At 52.4% G+C, this 22,606-nt stretch overlaps 1 protein-coding gene across 1 annotated transcript in view; it reads right to left on the bottom strand.

Moving 5' to 3' along the window:
* The window catches only part of LOC107977149 (adherens junction-associated protein 1), a 59,198-nt gene extending 47,978 nt beyond the window's left edge, over positions 1–11,220 (bottom strand). The window contains exons 1-2 of the mRNA XM_035440367.1: positions 11,197–11,220; positions 5,537–6,410 (exon numbers count right to left, since the gene is read on the bottom strand). Of these exons, the coding sequence (XP_035296258.1) occupies positions 5,537–6,410; positions 11,197–11,220 (898 nt within the window). The remainder of the gene's footprint in view (positions 1–5,536; positions 6,411–11,196) is intronic.
* Between the last annotated feature and the right edge of the window lie 11,386 nt (positions 11,221–22,606).

Here is a 22,606-nt window from a genome sequence, read left to right as displayed (position 1 = left end):
GGGGCAGTGGGGGCAGGGGAGGAACAGTGGCCTTCAGAATTCATTTTCCATCGAGGATTCTGTGCTGCTCCCACTCTGCCCATCAGGCAGCACCACCTCCCCACAGCTTGACCGGCCCCCTCCCACTTCAGTGGTCTCCTTGTCCTCTGTCCCCAGCATTGCCAGGGTCACATAGGAAGTTGGGGTGTTGTGACAACTGCTGTCTGAACGTAAGGGTGTGTCCTGACTGTCTCACTTTCCCAAATGGCTCTTCAAAGCCCTTGGAAAGAGAACAGAAGGCTCGGCTTCCCTGCCCACAACTGTTGTTGCATGGTGCATGGGTGAGCAAAAAGTCAGTGACTCTAAAGCAGGGCTTCTCACACCAGGAACAGTGGTGCTAAAATGGCATTCCGTCTGCCATCTCAGCTCAGGGCTCAGGATGGCTCCCCCAGGCACAGAAAACAGCCGCACACCTCTCAGTCACATGTATGTTACACGGAGTTGTTACCAATACAGCGTATAGTAACATGTGCAATGCAAGATGTATTCTTCAGGGTACACTTGTGAGACCCCTGACTCCCCGGAACCCCGTGTATGGAGGCTCACTCAGAGAGGAGACTGGTTTCTAGGCAGGAGGACTGTCTGGTCTCTCGCTATTGCACACACACCCCTATGCAGCAAGGGAAAGGTAGGGGACAGTCAGTTTCAGCAGCTCCCTGGTGGCCTGTGTTCAGGATGGGCAGTGGGTGGAGCCAGCCTCGAGCACCTCCCACTCCTGATGTGCTCTCAGAAGGAGAACAAGGCCCTGGGGGACAACAGGAGCTGAAGAGAGCTGAGAGCACAATAAACCAAGGCGGCTGCACACATAAGGGAAATGAAAGAAGGAGGCCGGAGCCCTCCCCAGGAGAAGAGAGCTGAAATGAGTCTCCCTCCACCTGGTGTGAGCAGGGCTTTGCTCAGCAAAAGCAGAGGGAGGGCTTGTTCCCACAGACTCGGGGCCCGGGGGGTCGCTGGCCATCCTTCACCCTCGTCTGTGACCATAACCAGTATGTATGGTGTCTTCCAACCCCAGAGCGTTTGCATGCTGTGGGCCTTGTTGACCGGACAGTCCGGACGGGCTCTGGAAGCCCTGCTCTACCGCCTGGGACGCTGCTCGTCTCCATCTGCTTTTGTTCTTCAATGCTGTTATCCCAATTAAGACACTCGAAACTTTTGAAGTTCATGAGCCATTTGCTTCAGACGTCGTTAAATTAAGGACAGATCCACTTCCCTGGTAGCAAACACCCAGCAACTTAATTAAAAGGGGCTTACTGTTTGAATTGCCACAGTGCCTCTCAATAGAAAGAGTTGGCCTCTCACGGGTGTAACTGCTTCTAATTTCCTTCTGCTCCAATGCCAGCATTTAGAGAATATTTCACTGTCACCAGACATTATCTCCCAGATCAGCTGGTTGGTTCCCCTCTCAGGTCAGCCGGCCACTGAGGTACAGAGAAAACACCATTATCCTACCACCAGTGCTAACAGAAGACACAGATAAAAGGCACCGAAGGCCCGATGGCAAGAAGCACAAAGCTACTTAGAGGTGATCCTTGGAAACACATGAGTGAATTGCAATGCAAAAATGAATGAGGTAGCACTCAAGTGACATCTAAGGGGCTGTCACATCCTCAGGGGCTGGAGTCACAAGAAGGAGTGGATTGGTGGAGAGAGACCTTCAGTGAAGATGGGGACTTCCAGGCCTGGCTGCCCTCTTGGATGGCTCACCTTCTGAGAGATCTGAATTCCACAGCTCAGAAAAGTGTCTAATTCTACCGGGTACTTTGGGAATTATGGGTCAAGGAGACTGCCATGAGCACTAGCCATAGTCAAACATCCATCTTCCAATCATTCCTGAAGTGGGCATGTCTATTAGCCAGAATCTATTGGCTTGAGCTCCCCAGGGACTCCTTTTTGAGATTGAGATGAAAACTCATGCAAGGACTTTCTGTTTCTCCCGATTCAGAGCATGACCAATGAGAGAGCTGTGAGAGGTAGACAAAGACACCCTGCAGGGAGCCCTCTTCCTTCAACCTCAGGCAAACTGCTGACCCTCATGACTGTCCCTCTGCCGCAGCTTGTCACCTCTGTGTCTATATGCCAGGTGATTTTCCATCCCAAGCAGTTCCAGACTACAGACATCTACACCTCTCCAGGGAGCATCAAGGTCAGAGGCAAGGCCTTGGGACTTCATTCAAGGATTCCTCAAAGCTGGTAGCAGCCAACCAGCGCAAGGATACGAGATGATGCTATCTATTGTCATCGACATTCCTGTTCCCATTACCTCATCATCACTGCTCTCACCATCACCACCACCACCTCCAGCACCAGCACCATCACTATCCACTCTGCAACCATCGTCATAGTTGTTACCACCAAGTTCATCACCATCAATCATCCCCACCATCAGCACCATCAATTCCATCCCCCACTCCATCACTGTCCTTGACTTTATCATCACCACCATCCTGGCATCACCATCAATACCATCATCACCCTCATCAGCATCACTACCATCGCCGCCATCACAATCTCACCATCATCATCACCATCACCACAATCGTTACCATCACCACCATTGTCATCTCATAATCACCATCACCAGCGTCACCACCTTCTTCAACATCACCACAACCAATATCATCGTCACCGCCCTGTGGCTATCCACACCACCACCATCATCTCACCATCCTGTCATCACCGTCACCATCTTCACCATCGATGACATGATCCTCACCATTACTGTCATCTCTGTCTTCATTGTCGCCACCACCATCTTCACACTTACATTAGCATCACCAAACACCCACTGAACGGCTACGAGGTGCCAGACCCTAAGTTCATGAAAGGAGCTGTGAACTTTAGTCTTACAGCACAGCTAGGAAGCAGATAGCTCTCACATGTCCATGGAGGCATGGAGAGGATTCACAAGGTGCTTTAGATGACTACTCTAAAACCCAGAGACACCTCCTAGTCACCTCACCTGCCAACTGGCTCCTGAGAGAGGAGCTCTCTGGAAATTCCAGCACCTATTCTTTGTAACCCTGGATCCTGAGTAATTCCAGAGAGCCCCCCCATTACCAATAGGAAAACCTGGACCTCCGATAGATACAGGAAAATGTAACCCACCCTTCCTAAACTGTTCTACACAGAAGCCACAAAACCAAAATACTGAATTCCCAAAACCAGAGTCCAAAGATCCTTTTGTGAAGAATAGGACTGACTTCATGGAATCCCAGTTCCAGGTTTCAGGGTGTCCCCACCAGGAACTGGGTAAGGTGACCAGACTCTCCAGTCCCTGCTGAGTTATCCTGCCTCTGACATGGTCAAGCACACCCTCTAGCTACTCTAGCTGGGTATAAAACAGCAGGCAGTCTGCATGAACTAGACTCCACTGATCATGGAGCCTGCACAGCAGGTGTGCAGGACAAGTTTCCAGCTTCTAGTTTTCAGGTGAAAAACGATGACGCCGTGAGAGGAGACCTTGCCCTGGGAGACACAGCCATATAAAACAGAGGACAGCATCACAGGCAGACAGGCAGCCCTCACCACCTTTCTCCTTGCTGCAGCCATGTAGGACTCCACAAGCCACAGCTAGGAGATTCTTTATACTACCCCTATGGCCTCAGATTCTGTAAGATATTGTAAACAATGGTTAGGAGACTGCATTGACTTCCCTCAGGTATCAAGAAAATACCCCATCTTCAATACTAATGGTCGGCTCTCCTCAGGGTCTAAGATGAATCACCTCTGCTGGCAGCTGGACTTCAGGGCATCTGGTTGTGGGCGTCCTCCCAAGCCATCTCTTCTCTCACTGAGCCACCACTCTCCAGCACCCAAGCAGGCCAGCTCAGAGGCCTCCTTCTCGTGCAGGCTGGCTTCGTCGCCAGAATTTACATTTCTCTACATTCAAAGCAAACACACATATTTTCCCTCTCCTAAATCTGTTTTGCTAAACAAATTAATCTAGCAGCAGATTATATTATGAAGAACCATAAATCTTTTTGGAGATAAGCATCTGTCGGGTTGGATTAGCAACAGTCGATGTACCGTGAGTTAATTTGCTAAGCCTCACAGTGCTGTCCCAGGCGTTTAGCGTTTGTAATAGCAGATGTAATTTGGGACAAATGGGAACTTGTTTCCTCATCCGTGTCTATACAGTAAGTGACGTATTCAGGGGAGGTGACAGTCGGTGAGAGGAGCGCCAAATTCCATTATGATTATGGCTGATGAGTTGGTAGAAGTTAAAACAGATGCTATGGGAATTGCTTGCAGGCGTCTGGCCCTGAGATGAACAGCCATGTGTCCCCTCCTTCATGTCTCTGTCCCCACTTCAACACTGTGGATTCCCTGGGGAGACTGTGGGAGAGACGCCTATGCAGCCCTAGGTTTCCTTCCAGGAGCTGTTGGGCTTAGTGTTGCCCTTGGCCACGGCACAGTAGAAGACTAGCTCTGTTTTCCCAGGTGGGATCCATGAGGACCAAGATAATGCAGGATAAAACCAGTGGGTTCTGTTGCTCAGTGCAGGAAGGAGGGATGTTGGTGGCTGAAGGACAAAAGCTGCTTACCCGATGAAAACCTGTCCAACTGCTAGCTGGTGTCTGCCTGCCCAAGGTCAGAGGAGGAACAGCCAGGACAAAACCAGTTGCAGGGATACTGTACCAACTGCCCAAGAGTGGACCTCAGGAGCTGCCCCTCCTCTTCCCCCAAGCCTGAGGCTTAAGTCTTGAGGAGACCACTCCTCACCACCAGACATTTTTATCGATGCCCAGGGAGCTTCTCCCGACTCCGAGGCATCAGCAAGGGCTGCTGTTTGTCGTGGGCCATACTGGGGGTTGTGGGAGGGGATGAGCTACCAACTTTCTCTCCCTTGGCTGCGGGCACAGAGAAAAATCCTAGCCTGGGACGTGGCCAGGGCTACTCCTGTTGCAAACATTAGAGAATGCAGCATGGAAGAAGACGAACAGAGCCCCACAGAAGGAGATGTCTCAAGCCAAGGAGCTGTGATTGTCCACATGGCATGAGAAGAGCACTGCAGGGCCAGGGAGCCAAAGCCTTGCATCTTGTCCCTGCCTCCAGATGCCCTCCCCCAGCTCCTCCCCGAGGGAAGAGACAAACCTTTCTGCGGAGCTTCAGTCAGCATCACAGAGAGTTCTTTCCCTTATCTGGCCTTAGTCTTTCCAGCTATTCAAGGTCATTCCTAGCCTTGGGCCAAGTTCTGTCTAGCAGTGAACCAGCCCCAAAGGACCAGCACACTGAAGGTTTTGAAGATTACATGGTCCCTTAACACTGAATATGATGTACCTCAGGACTGCAGCTTGGATATAAGCACATAGGTAGACACTGAAGTTACTGTGTTCCACATGGCAGCCAGTCTTTCCTTGGAGTCCACGCTCAGCTCTTCTCCCTCTGCCATTGTTTATACTAGACTCCTGGGAACATCTCTGCATCCTCCTGTTGCAAACCACCCTTCATCCTGCATCTCCCCAAACCAGAGCAGAAATACAAAGAGGTTTCTTACCTGAGGTCTCCCCCAAGATCCTTGGGGGCTGGATGTCTTTCCCATTGTTGCTGGGACTGGTGGAAGGCTCTGTTGTGCTAACCCCAACAGGGGTCCTTTTCCAGGGATCTAGGGACTCGGTGACCCCCTTAGTCTGCAGTGTCATGGCGGTGGCCGTGCTGGCCGTGGTGGTAGTGGTGGTGGCCACAGTTGTCTTCCGTGTTTGCAAGATGGAGACTGTGGTGGGGCCGAACCCACCAGGGAAAGTATTGGATTCTAGCGCTTCCTCATCCCCGGTAGGCCCCCAGGCTATGAATTCTGTCTCTGTCGTAGGCCTGCTGCCACGAAAGTTGAAATCATTGAACTCTGTATCGTGCGTGTGCCTCCTACCCCTTAAGAGGCTCTGATGCTCTGCTGTGCCAGCAGCCACCCTGGAGGACGAGGCTGATGCAGAGGTGAGGGAAGGGCTGGATCCCGTGGCAGCCGGGGGCTTGGTGAGTCCCCCTTTAGGTCCAAGGGTGGCCACCTGGTCCCTGGGCCTGTGGGCCCTCCGAGCACGGGGAGTCTGCATCTGTATGGGCCCGTGGGAACGTTCGGCCCGGGCAGCACGGGGACTCCAGGCTGGTGTTGGTAGCCTTGTTGGGGGTCCGCTTCTCAGACTCCACAGACGCTGGGGCCTCTGTGGACGCGACAGGAGCCGGAACTCAGGCCCTGGGCCTAAGGAGTCACAGGATGGGAAGTCAACTGCGAGCTGTAGCATGGCTATCAGTATCCAGGCATGGCTTCCGAGAGAGCGGCCGGGCCAGCGGATGGACATGGAGCTGAGAGAGAGAGCAGAGCAGTCAGTGGGTGGACAGTGGGACAGCATTTGGTTGTCAAAAGAGTTCGTCTGAACCTGGAAAGGGCCCCAGAAGCCGCTGGGCCAGCTCGGGCACAGTGTTTCCTTACTCTCCAGGACAGTGCTTGCTGTGCATCTGAGACAGCTGATTGCAGCTCAGGCACTTCCTGGATGGTAACCAAAGAGCCCCCTTTTATGGCAACACACCCAGCCACCAAAGCCCCCATCCTGCAAAATGCCCTTGAAGACTTGGCCCACGGCGAAGCTGGGACTTCAAGAACACAAAAGCTAAAAACGGTGATGAGAACTTCTGCTCTCAGGCCCCGGGGCCTCTCCACATTAGAACTGACTCAAACCCAGGTGGCCAGCTGAGTCCTGAGGCCTGTGAATGAAAGAGGCCTCAGGCAGGCTCCGGGAGGCTACCTGTGAGGCAGACAGGAGGAGTCTCTCCCTATGTGTGCAGGGTTTTGCCCACCCCTCCCAAACACCACAGCCCTCTAGTCCTCTGACTGAACATACACCTGTTTGCCCACCGCCTGGGCACAGCCAAGCAAATCTCCTTATGTCTGGCCTTCCCTGGGTGTCGCTCTGGGAGCTGATTGCAGCTCAGGGAAAGCTGGAGGATTCAGTACAAGGCGCTTTCTCTGTTGACATTTCTACTCTCCCTGTTTATCTCCAGTGGAGATGCCCTTTGGAAGCTTCTCATCTTCAGCTGGGGCTGGATAGAGGAAAACCAGACTGAGCACAGCCAATCAGGAGCTGAGGCTGATGCTCACTCTGCTGGGAGCAGGTGGGAAGAATGATAACAGCTTGTCCAGGACCTGTTGTGACAGTCCCCACCGGGAGTCCATGGGCTGAGCACAAGTCTTCTCATGGCCACTGAAACATCCACGAAAATCCAGAACAGCGTGCAGAAAATCCCACACAGCCAGGCATGGAGGGTGCAGCCCACGCTCCTTCTTCCCCCGGCATAGGTAATTGAGGACCGATTATAGGTGCCACTCAAAGTCAGCCCTTGTCATCAACCAGCTTCACATCTGAAAGTTAGAAGGAATCGAAAACTTCCCCAGAGGCTGCTGGGGGAGACAGGGTGCAGGGAGTCTCAGGTACACTGAGCTCCCAGCCTCCACAGCTGCGTCTGCCAGGCCCAGAAATACACATGGGGTTGTTTTTCTTTATAAGGTGTTGTGTGTGTGTGTGTGTGTGTGTGTGTGTGTGTGTGTGTGTGTGTGTGTGTGCGCGCGCGCGTGCGTGACTGCATGTGTCAGGATGTGCCACTGTATATGCGTGTGAAGCCCACGTGGATGTGTGTGTGCTGGAAGGGGGTGGAGCACATCCAGGTGGGTGTGCATGAGTGCCGGATGTGACTGCTTGTGCGTGAGAGTCTGAGGGAGTCAATTTGTGAGTGCGTTTGCCAGCTTGAGACTGAGCACGTGTGGGCGTGCTGATGTGTCTGCGAGTGTTCCCCTGGGTGTGAGAGGCAGTGTGCAAGAAGCCACCACTATGTCCATCTGTGTAACTATTTGTGTGTGTGTATCCATGTGCCTTGCAGGTGAGTGTACCTTTGTCTATACCTCTCTATGGGTCTACACCTCTCTAAGTGTGGATTCCAGTGTGAGCATGCAAGCATATCCTTGTTTGCCCTTCAGTGTATGTGACTGTGTTTATTCAAGGGTGTGCATGTTCTTTCTCAGCCTGTGCTGAACCCCACTTGCCTGAAGCTGACACCCCACTGATGCTTGGGAAGGAGTTGGTCCCTGAGAAAGAAACTTGAGTTCACTGGGACTAATTAGCAAAAAGAAATGGTCCCCCAAATAATAAGGCCCAGCTTTTTAATCAGAATGAAAGCACTTTGCTGTGGCAATGGGGGGAGGGGAGCTCATTAAGCTGATGCCTCTGGGCTGCACGAGCAGCCAAGCTCCAGTATGGGCAGGGTTGTCATCACTGTGAGGAGAGATCTAGGTCAGTATGAGACTCCCCTGTGTACTTGGAAGGGCCTCTCCTCAGAACTTCAAGTGACCCTGTAGGGATGCAATGGTAAGAACCCGGGTCTTTTCCCTGCCTGTCTATCTCGATAGGTGTCTGTCTCTCTGTCAGTGAGATGCTCTGAGCATGTGTGAGGTCTCATTGGGCCCTGTCAGGTCTTCTAGGTTTAATCAAGCCTTGACAGATTTTCATGGTGCCATCAACCAAACCCCAGCAGGCTCCATCAGTCTCTAGTGCTCCACTAGGCCCCATCGGATTCCACTGGTTTCCTCCAGACTTCATTAGGGCTCCTCCCCCACCCCCCACCCCCGGTGGACTTATTAGACCCGACCAGATTCTACTGGAGCACTCTGCTACTCTCCAGGTCTCAACAGATGCCACCAAGTCTTACCATACCCCTCTGGGCTCCCTTCAGCCCTACTAGACTCCAGTAGGTCCCTTCAGATTCTGCTGGATGACATCAGGCCCCATCAAGTCCCTCTAGATGTCTCCTAGCCCCACTGGGCAGGTTGAATGGGAAGCACAAATTCTGAGCTGCCTGCCATCACTACTCTGAGAAATATCGCCCCAGGAAATTAAAACCACAGTACCTAAGCCCGGGCCTGCCTCTCCAGCATAACTTCACACACAGGATATTTCTGTGATTTTTCACCAATCATGGGCTGTAATTGGTTACCATAGAAACCTTCTCATTTCCAAGACACCCAGCTGTTATGCAGAAATCCCAAGCATGGCAGTGGGGCTGGGGACGCGGATGCCCTGCTCCTCCTCCTGCTCCTCCTCGGCCCAGTGGATCCCTTTAAGAGGGATGCATTTGCTCAGAGGAGAAATGGAGGGCAGCGTGGGGGAGGTGGCTATCAGCGGGGACAATGGCTGGCTTGCCCCAGTGGACAGTAGAGTGCTGGGCCCTGCCTGAAACCTGATCTCGTGACAGAAAGTCTGGTCTTCAGGGGACACACCTGGACTGGCCTTCAAAGACACCTGTAAACCCACAAGAGCCTCCTCTCCTCATGCCTCCTGCAGAACCCTGGGTGTTCAGTGTAGATTTAGGGGGTTCTCAGACATGCTCAGAATCAAAACGAAGCTGTTGTTGGAGGGCTCCACCACAGGAAGGCACCCCGGCATTGTCAACTGTCTGCCGTCCACACAGATGATGGAGGGAGGCTTTGCAACATGGTGGCCTACCCTACCATGAACTATCAGGGCCAATTGGTCACGTGTTCACCCAGGAGGCCAGGAGAGATGGTACTGTTTCCCTGAAACTCCAGTATATTCAACTAGCCCCTTCCAAACATGTCACCCAGTTCACTCCTCAAGGTCACGGATGGCAAAAAAGATGGAACACACCACCAGGTGCTGTTGATGCTCAGAGTCTAGGATCCACTCGGGGAACATGGTGAGGATGTGAACTGGCCTTCCTGCTGTAGAAAATGGTTTGGTGACCCTTGGAAAATCGGCGCCTCCACTGATGTGTGAATGACAGCCCTTAAGGTACACATACCTGTACACTCATGTGTCTACTGCAGCGCCCCACAGAAGCCCAGAATGCAAACACCACAAGCATCCCCTAACAGACAGGCACCCAGGACACATCTGGACACAGAGTAGTGTTTGATGCCCATCAAAGGCAGGAAGTACCATCCCCAAGCAAAGGCAATGAAACCTGGAGTAGAACCACACACAGATGGAAGACTCAGGGCATGGTCCCCAAGTCTATCATAGATGGAAGATCCCCAGATGCTACAGAGAGACTGGTCATCACCAGGGATACAGGAGAAAGACTGTTTGGGAGTGATTGCCTCCTGGAAGAGGGGTTCTTTTGGGGGGCAACAGAATGTCCTGGAATTCATTGCAGTGGCGGCTACACACCCAGTGAATACACAAAAACCACTGAACCATACACTCAAAAGCAGTGAATTTAATGACATGTAGATTACATCTCAAAAACAATACAAGGGTACAGGACCCAGAAGGGAGTGTGTGTGCGTATGCAAGGAACTGATGTGGGCTGTCTCTGTGACCTTCTGATCCTGGACCCTGACTGCAAACAAGAAGGCCTGAGCTGGCCTTCCGAGTCACAGGCAAGGCGTGTGAAAGCTATGGAGACTCTCGCCAGTGGGCTCTGTGGGAGTCCCTAGGCTTTAGGGACCTTTAGGGTCCCTCCTAGCCACATGACAGTCACCTCTTGTTCATCTCCAAGGACACTGTGCAGAGGAAAAACAGAGCCCCGCAGGCCGTGTACACCATTTGCCTCCATCTGCTTTATTTTCTAGTTTGCAGTTCCTGGCTTCTCTTCCTTTTAAGTTCTTATTGAAATCACTTTTCCCCAAGAATGGTTTAATAAGATTCAGTGGATTGAGGTTCAATGCACTCCCTTCTGTATAGTTTCTCCACGGAAGAAAATCGCTGTCAATTAAAGGAGACAAAGACATCTCTTCACCCACAGTCATACCCTCCCAGGGGCCCAGACGTGGCAGTATGTGCTCCTGGAAACAGCAGTTTCCTCTCAATTGGGGTACACAGTCAAGGGGAGTTGGAAGGGTGCAGCTCTGCTATGTCATCCACCCTGTAGTTTGCTGAAGAAGTCAGCCAGAGCCCAGGCTTGTTGACTCTCTTCTGTGAGGTCCTGTTTTCCCTCCACCATCACAAGACAGCTAGAGTGTGGAGGCTGAGGTCTCCTTCCCTTCAAACAAGACCCAACCTTCCATGATCAGCAGTGTCTCAGCTAGACTGGGAACGATCTCAAGGAGATACAGTCACAAAGACAACTACTGCAGGAAGACACAGTTGTCTGGTCAGCCTGTTCAAGCCTGTCTTCTCTCACACTTGATCGGAATGCCCCTTCACCTGTGCTCACCTGGGATGGGGGCAGCAGAGCCATGATCCCTATTCAGACACTTCCTGGCTGCTCCCCACCTCTGTGAACTTGGCAAGAACACTGCTCACCTCAGAATACTCAAGATCTACACAGAAGTTACAGTGTGTTCTGGGGACTCTCCTCTCAGCTACCCCTTCCATGACACAGCAGGCACATCACAGGCTCCCCTTGTCACAACCTCACGGCTTCTGGCTCCATGCAATATTCCAGTCTTGCTAGTTTTGGCTTAGAAACCACCTAGAACACCACCTAAGGTTGTGTGCAGACTCTGACTTCCTGGGGCTGCTTTTAACTGTGATAGTTTTCCTGGATCTTGATGACCTTGACCTGTGTATGGGTCACTGGGATGTTGCAGACGCCCCTCGGCTAGGCTCTGATAGTTTGGGGGCACTGGGATTATTGTGGATTTGGGAAGGAGGACAACTGAGATGAAGCACTTCTGATTACAGTAGAACATCTTGACAAGAGTGAAGATAGTCTCCAAGGGGGGGTTATGCCTGAGCGTTGCAACCTGCTACCTACGTGAGCACAGACAACTCACATATCTGCTCTGTACCTCAGTTTCCCTGCCTACAGAACAGGGCAAACTCGGGGAGCTCTTTGGAAGTCACGCAGAGGTACTGTGGCAGGTCCTTCTGGCCATGCTCTTTGGAGTCCTATGATATCTTGACTGTTCTGGAGCCAAGCGAGCCTCTGCTCCTCCCTGGGACTTTGGGGCCAGGGGGGATGTGACTCCACAGCCTTCACAGGTGCTTGAAGGAAACCGAAGGGTAGCAACACGCTGGCTGGCGTTCTGGTTGCCTGGGCAACATGCCCGCAAGCATTCTGGGGGAGTGAAGTGGTGACAAGCTGTGGGAGGGCAGGACAGTGGGTGGTACTGTTCTCAGCCCCAGCAGCGGGGAGTCTCCTTCTGTGTCTATGGCTGGTCCCTGGCTGCTGTGTCCCCCTCACAGCAATGCCCCAGTGGGACATCCACGTGGCCTGCTACTGTCTGACCCTGTGGCTCAGCCGCAGTCACAGATCCAGTCACAGCTGCACTTCCTGAGTAGAGGTCTGCTCATCTACAGCAACCTGTCACATGGCCTGAGCCTTCCTCTGTGGATGGGGACAAAGGTCTAAGTCAGGTCCCCCAAGACAAGCTGACTCACACACAGGAGGGTTAAGCCCAGTGCCACCTCCATCTCCCTGTAGGCACAAAACAGACTTGACACAGATGTGTTGGATCAGGCCTGCAGACCAGCAATCATAGCTCCAAAAAATCTCAGAGGGCCCAGGGGCAGAGACCACACTGCATGCTACCATGGCAGAGTTACAGACCCTAAAAAGCCCTCCTGAGCATCTTCATGGGATTGGTACGTAGTCAGGAAACTCCCACACTCACCTGGGGACATCATTTTAATCTCATTTTAAATCTATTCTAAGTTAAAGATACAGCATGGGGGCAGGGAACAGCATCAGGAGACAGCAGCAGAGCCAGGTGACTGGGCAGACCCTCCAGAGGAACGTGGGTACAGGCAGCAGAAGACACATGGGCAAATCACAGACAGGTTCTGAGCACAGTGGACCATCTCTCAGGCAGGGATGTCTTGCTGGGAAGATACTTGGGGAAGGTTCTAGGCCGACATGCAAAACACGAGAGCCAAAGCACCATGTGTATCTAACGACAGCAAGCCAAACAGCAGAGGGCTGTGTGCGGAGAGAAAAGACGGTGGGATCCTAAAATAGCTGGCACAGAGACTGAGCAATAGCGGCGTGCCAGGCGCAAAGCTCCGAGTCTCCTCTCACCGTTCATCTCAGGCTTTGGTAACCGAGAAGAGGAAGTGCCGTTACTCTCATCTTGCAAGAGAAAAAAAAAAGGCAAAAAATAGTAGCTGGGCCGCTCTACAGGGATGTATCTTAAAATACAAACTAAATGAAATTGGTGCGTAGAGAAGCAAGCAGCCTGTCCTAAAGGGACTTGGGCTTCCTGGAGATCCATGGCCCCTGATGGACTAGAGATTGCAAAATCCTCCCAGTTAGCTGTCCACACCTGAAGCCACCGCTCCTGGGGACAGCATGGTAGCTCTTTATTAATAAATAACAACTTGTCACTAGAGTCTAAAGCCCCCATTGGCCTCCTCATGCCGTGTCGGGAATTCTCTAATCTGGTTTGGTTACAACTGTTGCATTGTTACATGCAAAGGCCACCAAGGCAGCCAGAAACTTGCTAAACTGGCAAAGAAAAAGGTGGAGCACACAGACTGTTAGGGTCTCTGTTCCTAAGCTCCCAGAGCCGTCAGAGAAAGGAAGGCACACACTGATGGGCAGAGAACCAGGGACCCCCGAGGACAAATGGTTGTGGATAGCATAGAGGTTAGGTAACTGTGAGTTGATACCTCTGCCACAGTGAAAGTCCACGGTGAGCCCATGGTTTCTCCTGGCAGCTGTGGATGTGACAGTGGTGGCAGAGCTTTGGTTGGGGCTAGCTGCACAGTGACAGCTGGAAGTGGGAAGGAGATCCTGGAGTCTCACCATGGCACGCCATGGCCCCAGAGCAGCTGTGCCCAGCACTGAAAGGGACAGTCAAGGCAGTGGTGGGAAGGGAAGACCAAGTTGGGGGATAAGAACGGTCAGGCACCCCACAACCTTCTCCTGGTCTCTAGGACACACCTAGCCACACCATAGAACTCTGTGCCGACCATGAGAAGATGCTGAACAAATAGCCCCTCCTCTGAGGTCACTGCAAAAATAATTTCATGTAGTGACATGGTACAGAGGCAGGATAGGAGGTGCAAAGGTAGAAAAAGGGGTGCAGAGGCAGGGGAGACACTGAAGAGACAAGGGAGGCACTGCAGAGACAGGGAGAGAGTGCAGAGACAGAGAGACAGTGCAGAAACAGAGAGACACTGTAGAGACACAGAGACACTGCAGAGACACAGAGACACTGCAGAGACACAGAGACACTGCAGAGACACAGAGACACTGCAGAGACACAGAGACAGTGCAGAGACAGAGAGATACTGCAGTGCAGAGACAGAGAGACAGTGCAGAGACAGAGAGACAGTGCAGAGACAGAGAGACACTGTAGAGACAGAGAGACACTGCAGAGACACAGAGACAGTGCAGAGACAGGGGAGACAGTTTCAGAGACAGGGGCACACTTCAGAGACAGAGAGACAGTGCAGAGACAGAGAGACAGTGCAGAGACAGGGAGACACTGCAGAGACAGACAGTGCAGAGATAGAGAGACAGTGCAGAGATAGAGAGACAGTGCAGAGACAGAGAGACAGTGCAGAGACAGAGAGACACTGCAGAGACAGAGACAGTGCAGAGACAGAGAGACGGTGCAGAGACAGGGAGACACTGCAGAGACAGAGAGACACTGCAGAGACAGAGAGACACTGCAGAGACAGAGAGACACTGCAGAGACAGGGGCATACTGCAGAGGCATCATCAAGGTCAATGCAGGGGTCTAGGAGGCCCTCCAACCCCGGGGTGGAATGAACTGTGGAGAGTGTCCCAGAGCAGGCATGTGGCTCAGAAAATGTTTCCAGGTAGCTGTCTGTACTGAAATGTTGATGGAGAACTCACATCTCAAAAACACAAAATGAGGACAGCAAGTTTCAGAAAAGTCTTCTCATGTGAGTCTGTCAGGACTTACTGGAGATTCTGCCCCTGATTCTGGACCCCTGGGTCTCCTTCACCCTTGTGCCCTACTCTCATCCTAGTTCAAATGTGACCCAACACAGCCATCTCTGTAGACACAGAACACGGAAGCACATGGAGTCACAGGGCCATACATAGGCAGACATGTAGGGGCTGCTGTAGCCACACCTGCTTAGGGGCTGGATACAGGTGTGCCTGACCACGCCTGGGTGAGGTAGGGAAGGTTTAAGAGTGAGGGATGCTCAGGTGGCCCCCTTCTTTCGCTTTCATCTTCGGCTTGCTATACTTACTGCCGCCCCGACGGCTGGCTAGGTCGCTCTGTAAGTAAGGCTTTTCCCTATTAAATTCCCTTGTATTTTTACCTGGCTCCGTATTGGTAATTTCCCACTTTACAGACAGAACATACAAGACACAGACACGCATGCACACACATGCTCACACCGTGACACACATGCACAGGCATACCATCTACACAGAGGAAATATGTGCAAACACAGGCTCATTCACGTGCACACAGACATGCAAATGGCACTCACATACACACAGCACTGCCAGCCCATGCAGACATTGCCCTTTCTCAGCATCCCCTTATCTCCTGGAGCCTCAGCCCAGACAGCACCCCTCTTGGTCACCTCCCTGCAGCACACTGTCTGCAGAGGTCTCCCAGAGGAGCATCCAGAGCTCAGTAGGAATGCACCATGGCATCAAGCTGCTATGACGGAAGTCGGCTGGCATGGGGACAAGATGTAGTCATTGGGTAATTACTCCTCCAAAGAGCACAGTGGAGCTGAGCCAGCTGTGCAGCCCAGGAGCAGTTCCCCTGGGATTGGAACTGCCAGGTTCCTAGTGACGCTGCCGTGTGTTCCTGGGATGTAGGTGTCACAGGACTCATTCTGCAAGCCTGGAAACCCAACAGCATTTCCTGGAAGGCTCAGGTTTCTGGGCTGAGATGTGAAGCAGGAAAAACACTAGGTCTGTTTGACCAGAGACCAGAGTGGGTGGGCCTGGAGATGCCCTCTGACCTGCACCAACACACCTAAAGTTTCTGGCATCAATAGGGGCGAGCTTCCAGTGCCAAGTCCCTTTCTGGCCAACTCTAGCTTCTTTCATTGTGAATTTTTCCAGAAAGGGTATGACATCACAATCTGGGAAGTTCTTTCTTTTGAGCAGGTGAGGCAGTATCTCTTACCTGTATCATAGATGAAGGGGAGACCATTCTCCAAAGAAGCCTCCGTCAGACTGGATTGCACAGCTAAAGCCACAGAGACCACCAGCACGGGTAACTCCCGTCACGCCCATATCTGCACATCACCACAACCCTGAGCTCTAACACACTGGCTGTCACACTACAAGGCTCCTGGCTCTGAAGTGTCCCTTCGACAGGGGAGGTGACTAAGGTCTCCTCCAAAACATACTGGTCAGACTGTTCCCAAGGAGGATGGGGAAGGCCAAGTGGTTCCTGTTGGCGCTGCACGCTTTCTAGGTATGAAGCCGAGAACAGGGTCAAATTCCTCAGAAGAGAGCCCGAAGAAAACATCCTGACACCTAAGCCCAAAGACTGGGCGTCATCCTCACTGTTGTGGGACATGAGCCAAGTTTTCCCTCAAGTACCCTTGTTGGAGCCCTCCACCTGTTCCAGAATGCTCTGTCCTTCTCCCCACTCACTGCTCTCTGACACCAAGAGGACCTCTGCTCCTGCTCCAAGTCATGGCTGCCTTGACGTCTGCCTTCTCACCAGGGGATTTCTCCTGTGCTGGGCCATCCAGCCTCCCTCAGGCTATCCTCCCCTCCCTTCCTCAGGCTATCCTATCATGGGTAAACTGTTTTCCTCCCAAGTAGATCCTGACCCAGACAAACTAGCATGTGCTTATGGTTGAAGACAAGCACGGAAGTGGGAAGGATGTCCTCAAGGCAGCCATCCCCCTCAACTCAGTGTCATGGGTGTCTCTCTGAGGACAGGTTAAGACACACAGGGGAGGAGAGAAAGCACCATCCACATGCCCAAGAGAGAGGCTACCAAGAGGAGGAAGAGCCCTGAGGTACCTTGAAACTGAGCTTTAGCCGTATGCCTGTAGACACTAGCCTGACCTCGGGCACTGGGCCTTTGTCCGCAAGACAGGCTCATACTGGGAGTCGTGGAGCTCTTGGCTTGAACAGGAAGGAGGATGAACAAGTGCAGGATGCTCCCTAACACGAACCCTCTCTACATGACTTAACTTGGCCCCCAGAAACAATACCCCCCATTAATCAGTGCCCTGGAGCCCGGAATGTTACGGAGAGCTTCTCTGGAGAGAAAGGGCCACCCTGCAGCCAACTTGGGTTCTGGTGCCTTTGAGCGAGGCATAAGCTATCTCACTGCTGACTAGCAGGCCCTTCCTGCCCATGGCTCCTTCTTTACCACATGTGCCCTCATGTCCATGACTGACAGTCAGTGACCTGGTCTGTGGCTGTCTCCTGAGCATGTGGCCTTGTGATCCTTCACAGTATTGGACAGTTTGGGGTCCTCTGAGGAGCAAAGGTGGAGGCAGCTGCACAGAATAGTAGAGCACAAGGTTCCGGAATCTTGATTCTTGTTTAATATTAATTATGATTTAATAGGAGTGCTAATCATGAGTATTCATTTTTAGTTGATACAATTACTCAGCAGTCACTTAACAAGCACCTGCCCCTGCCGTGGTGGTGAGGGAGGTTCTAGAGCTGCGTAGTCATTGCCCTGTCTTCTCCTACCTTCCATATGGCCCACAGTGGGCATGGTGGGGTGGCTGGATGGCTCACATTGGGCAGGGTGAGGTGGATGGACGGCTCACAGTGGGCATGGTGGGGTGGCTGGATGGCTCACAGTGGGCAGGGTGGGGTAGATGGACGGCTCACAGTGGGCAGGGTGGGGTGGCTGGACGGCTCACACTGGGCAGGGTGGGGTGGATGGACGGCTCACACTGGGCAGGGTGGGGTGGATGGACGGCTCACAGTGGGCAGGGTGGACGGAGGACAGGTGGAAGGGTGTGTGGAGGAATAGGTGGGTAGATAGATGGGTGGGTGAAGGCATGGATAGATGAGTAGGTGGATGGGTGGATGGGTGGGCAAATTGATGCATGGATGGAGGAACAGATGTGTGGGCGGGCGTGTAGATGGGTGGGTAAATTGGTGTGTGAATGGAAAGATGGGGACATGGATGGAGGACTGGGTGGATAGGTGGGTGGACTGGTGTATGGATGCCTACATGGATGAACGGATGGGTGGATAATTAGTGGATGGATGAGTGGGAGGGTGGATGGATGGATGGATGGATGGATGGATGGATACGTAGGGAGATGGGCAAATGGCTGAGTATATCAGGGACTCACAGCCCCCCCCCAAGAAATCAAACATTTCAGCTTCAAAAAGAAACCAGCCAGCATGCTGCAATGAATTCAGCTCTTCTTGGGCAAGCCTGAAAGGCTCTTGGTGGAGGTGAGGTGTCCCTAAGACCAAGTAGATTATACTGAGGAGAACACAAGGTAGGACGAGGCTTGATCTGTGGGGTACACTTGGGATGGGAGGCTGCCCAAGAAGTCAGAAGTAGGGAACCCTCTCACTCAGCCCTGAGCAGTTGGCTGCTTTTACCTTGCAGTGCCAAGGATAGGTGCTGGAGGGACATCTCCTGAGAGCTATCAGTTGCCTCCTGGACTCTTGTCTAACCCTTCAGGCTCGTGGTTGAGATGAACCCTCAGACCTACCACTGCAGGATATTCTCTGCACCCTCAGATCCAGCCCAGGACAAGTGTGCAGTAATTTCTTGGACCCCTGTGCACTCAGCACTCTGGGCAGTGGATAACAGAGGACAAAGAGGCAGGGGCCTCCTCTTATGTAAGCACTGGTCCTGCTGCCTTGTGCATGGCCTCCAAAGACCGTGCTGTGGATCTTGTTACCCTCGTCCCAGGCTACGGAAGAGACTGCTCTGGAGTGACTGGACACTATACAGTTCCAGGTGGAATCCTCTGCCTGGGCGCCTGGTGGGGCGCTGTGGGTGCCTTGCTCCCGGTATTAGCTCAGTCTTCTAGGGGCCTCAGCATTGTCAACCTCACTCCTGATGCTGGGGTAGGATCCCCCTTCTTTGTTCCTAGCACACAGGTCTTAGAACTGTATCCTAAGCTTCAAGCTGCTACTGTCTATGTGGGGACTATCTGATCATGGTCTCCTGTTATCCACCGGATGCCTTTAGATGATTCTGGGGCCAGCTACAAATGTGGAGTATTAGATAGCACAGTGAACAGACAGACAGTGTTAGTACTTCTTCATGAGATGGAAGCCAGCTCTAGCCAACAGCTCAGAGCACAGTGACTGCTGCCCCATGGTCCTGGTTCCTTGGGTGAAGAATTGTGCCAGCATAAGCAAAGATGTCCCTGCATGCAGTTTCCATGTGAAGGTGCCTTTCTACCACATAGGGTCTGGGTATCACAAGCATTGAGATGGCCTAGGGAGGTCCTACACTGCTTGTGAGCCATGTGGCTCACAGGTACTTAAACCCGGGGTCCACATCTGGAAAATGGACAGGTCATTAAGGATGGGGTCAGATGAAGGAATGTCCTCCAGGCCCAGGACTTGAGGGCTCAACGAGCAGATGAAAGTTGCAATTTTCTAGGTTAAGGTGGGAGGTTAATGCTACCCAGTACTATGGCAGCTAAGATCCAGTCACATGACCCTCTCAGGCTTTAGTCTTCTCTTCCAGACCCTGTGGCAGCCTCTGCCTATGTTTCTACTGCAGACTAACGTGTCCCCACAAATCTACATGGAGAAGCCCTGCTTTTGGGAGGTGGCCATGAGTATAGGTTGTGAAAGCAGGGCTTGTGAATCAAGATTCACTAGACTCTGAACAGGTTACGTGAAGTTTATTTGGGGAGAATGCACTTACACAAGAGGCGAGTGACCTGACCACCGCAGGTTCCAGCTCCAAGGATCTACCCAGGATGTTCTCTGTGTCCCCACGAGAAGCAAAAGAGAGCGCTGGGGTCGGGGACCCAAAGATCTAGTCCTACCCTCCATCATGTCCAGACCTGTAACCACACCCAAATGGGCGTGGTCAGTGCTATAGGTGTGGGTGGGGTGGATATCTCACTACACTGAATGGTTTCTGTGACTTATTTATAATAGAGCAGACACTTTTTTCTCTTGCCAAGTTTATGGTCATGCCAGATACTGTGGCCCCTGGGAACAAAGTCAGCCCTCTGCCCTCATCCCCAGACTGAGGAAACTAAGATTCAAACCCAGTGATAGGTGCAGGCCTCTCCCCATGCAAAGACCTGAGGCCAAGCCAAGCATTAAAGTCCCCATTGCACCTTGTCTCTGTGTCATCCTACACTGGTATTTGCCTTTATTCCAAGGTGCAGGCAGTAAAGGATCCCAATACACATGCTTTGCCTGACTTGTGCAGAGTCCTGCTCTTCAGGACAGCCTTCTCTCCGATTTCCTGGTCCTTTCGAGCCAATCCATTGTCCACCCATGTGCGGGACTACACAAGGCTCCCCTCCCCTGGATGTTAAATCACAAAATAGGTATTTTAGTTGCAACAAATCACTTATTCAGTGGTTAATCGGGCAATCCCCTGGCAAGGGAAAAACAATTTAACCACTTTTACCAGCTGACTTCCCACCAGCTTGGCCTCTGATTTACTGGTAATTGTCTCTGAAACCGTTTTCAGGGTAGGGAATTCTCTGTTTCAATATCTTTGCTGTCAGAGATGGGTCTGGATGCTCAGCTCCCCCCACAAGATCTTGGGGGACATTGCCTAGAGGAGAAAATGCACTGTACAGGTCCTTCTGTACAAGCTTCCCTGCTCACACCTGAAATGAGGGATGGGGCAGGGGGGTCGCAGACCTCCAGCCTAAGCCCTTATTCCCACCACGTGCAGTTGCATGAACACTCTCACAGAATGGCTGGGCTGGGCTGGGAAGCACAATAGATGACTCCCCTTCCACAGAATGATATGCCCAAGAGTTGAGATGATCTAAGAAAATAAAACATGAAGAGAAACAGCAAATGGACAGCCTTTTCTCCCTAGAGGTAACCACTTGTTGTGTATAGGGAACCGTTTTCCCTGAACAAGACGGAGGATGGTGGTGTTTGTGCTTCTTCTCCCAGAAGTCATTTCCCTAGAGGTCCTCAACTCCACTCCACCCATCTCCACCTGTCACCTGAACGTGTCCGTGTTCCTACCTTTCCTACTTTGCCACCAACCTGCCTTTGGTCAGCACATAGGGATGAGGCATACTGTGTGGTTCCTGGTCCAGGCTCTGGGCATGAGACAAGATGCAAACCTGCCCTTGGGGTCAGGGGTGGGCAGGTAAGGATCCCAAGAGCTCAGAACACAGCCTGTGAGACCCTGGGCAGACCGCCTGTCACCAGATGGTGAGGAGTGGCATTCTTTGGGATGCTGGAAGTGAAAGAGCCAGCCTCAGCCAGGCAGTGGCCCAGATACCAGACGTCCATAGAGACCATGACTCCACACCCACAGTCCCCTCTCCACCTGACACCCACCACACATCTTCCTCCTATCTCTCTGCCCACCCAAGACTACAGGGGATAGGGGCACTGTGGATATCTTCATCCAGTAGGGCATACCTGCCCCTTTCTGATGCCCACTTTTCCACCCTCTGGCCCCAGGGGCCAGCCATGCCCTCACACCCTTCTGTGGCCCAAAACTTTGGCCAGATCCACTGGAACTCCTGACTAGAAGCTTTCTGTGGTTACCTAGCTATCACCTTCTATCAAGGATTAGGTTATTCATTCAACTGTGTCCACAGCACCTACACACAGTGCTCTGGAAATGAGCAGGCTGGTGGATGGATGGATGGATGGATGGATGGATGGATGGATGGATGGATGGATGGATGGGTGGATGGGTGGGTGGGTGGGTGAGTGGATGGGCAGGACCATGCTCTCTCTGCCACTGAACTTCCCTGTACCAGGTCTGCAGAAAGCCCCTGTCCTCTCCTGGAGGCAACTGTGTGCTCTTTGCAAACCAGCACAGATCAGCTGTTGCCCCAGAGATTTAGTGTAGATATGGGTCTTCTGCCCTTGAACTTTCAAACTTCTCCTGGAACTGCTCACAGCTCTTGGCCAGTCTTCTGCTTTGATAATTCTGCCATGTTGTGGGCTAAGCCATAGATGTCTGTATGTACAGAACACAGAGTCCCCCATTCCCTGCTCTGGACTGATGGTGCCCCCAGGCTGCCCATAGTGCTCCCCTCTTCATATTCTCATCCATCGCCACTCCACCCGACCCCCGAGAATCACAGGGAATCAGTATACTGCGGGAGATGAGGGAAGCAGGTGTTCCTGTACCTCCCATGCTTGCTAACTTAAGGGCCACTCATCTCCAAATATCAGCTGAAACACGCAGATAGTTACGGGATGTAGCAAAATCATCCCTGGCTTCCTAAAATAAACTCTCCTACGGAGCTGAGTGGAGGGTGCTGGTGGCAGCTTTCACGGAGTTTCAGGTCCTTGAACTGACCCTCTTGCCTGGGTCTCAGTTTTAAGCATTGAATATTCTCCACATTTCTGGAATAGAGCCTGTAGAGACCAGAAGAAAGACAGAGACAGAGGCTTGGGGTCCTTAGGACACGATGGCCAGGGAGAAACCCCAGTGGACAGATCAGCTTTGTTCCTGGCTCCACCTGTTCAGTAGGGCTGGCCGTGCTCAGTGAAGGATGGGAACCTGGGGATGGGGAGTGGAAATGAGCACAGGGCTCTGGTGGGATCCCCT

Source organism: Cricetulus griseus, chromosome 2 (genome assembly GCF_003668045.3).
Source record: "Cricetulus griseus strain 17A/GY chromosome 2, alternate assembly CriGri-PICRH-1.0, whole genome shotgun sequence".
Taxonomy (NCBI): domain Eukaryota; kingdom Metazoa; phylum Chordata; class Mammalia; order Rodentia; family Cricetidae; genus Cricetulus; species Cricetulus griseus.
The sequence above is the reverse complement of the archived record's forward strand: the minus strand, read 5'-3'. Positions and strand labels throughout refer to the sequence as shown.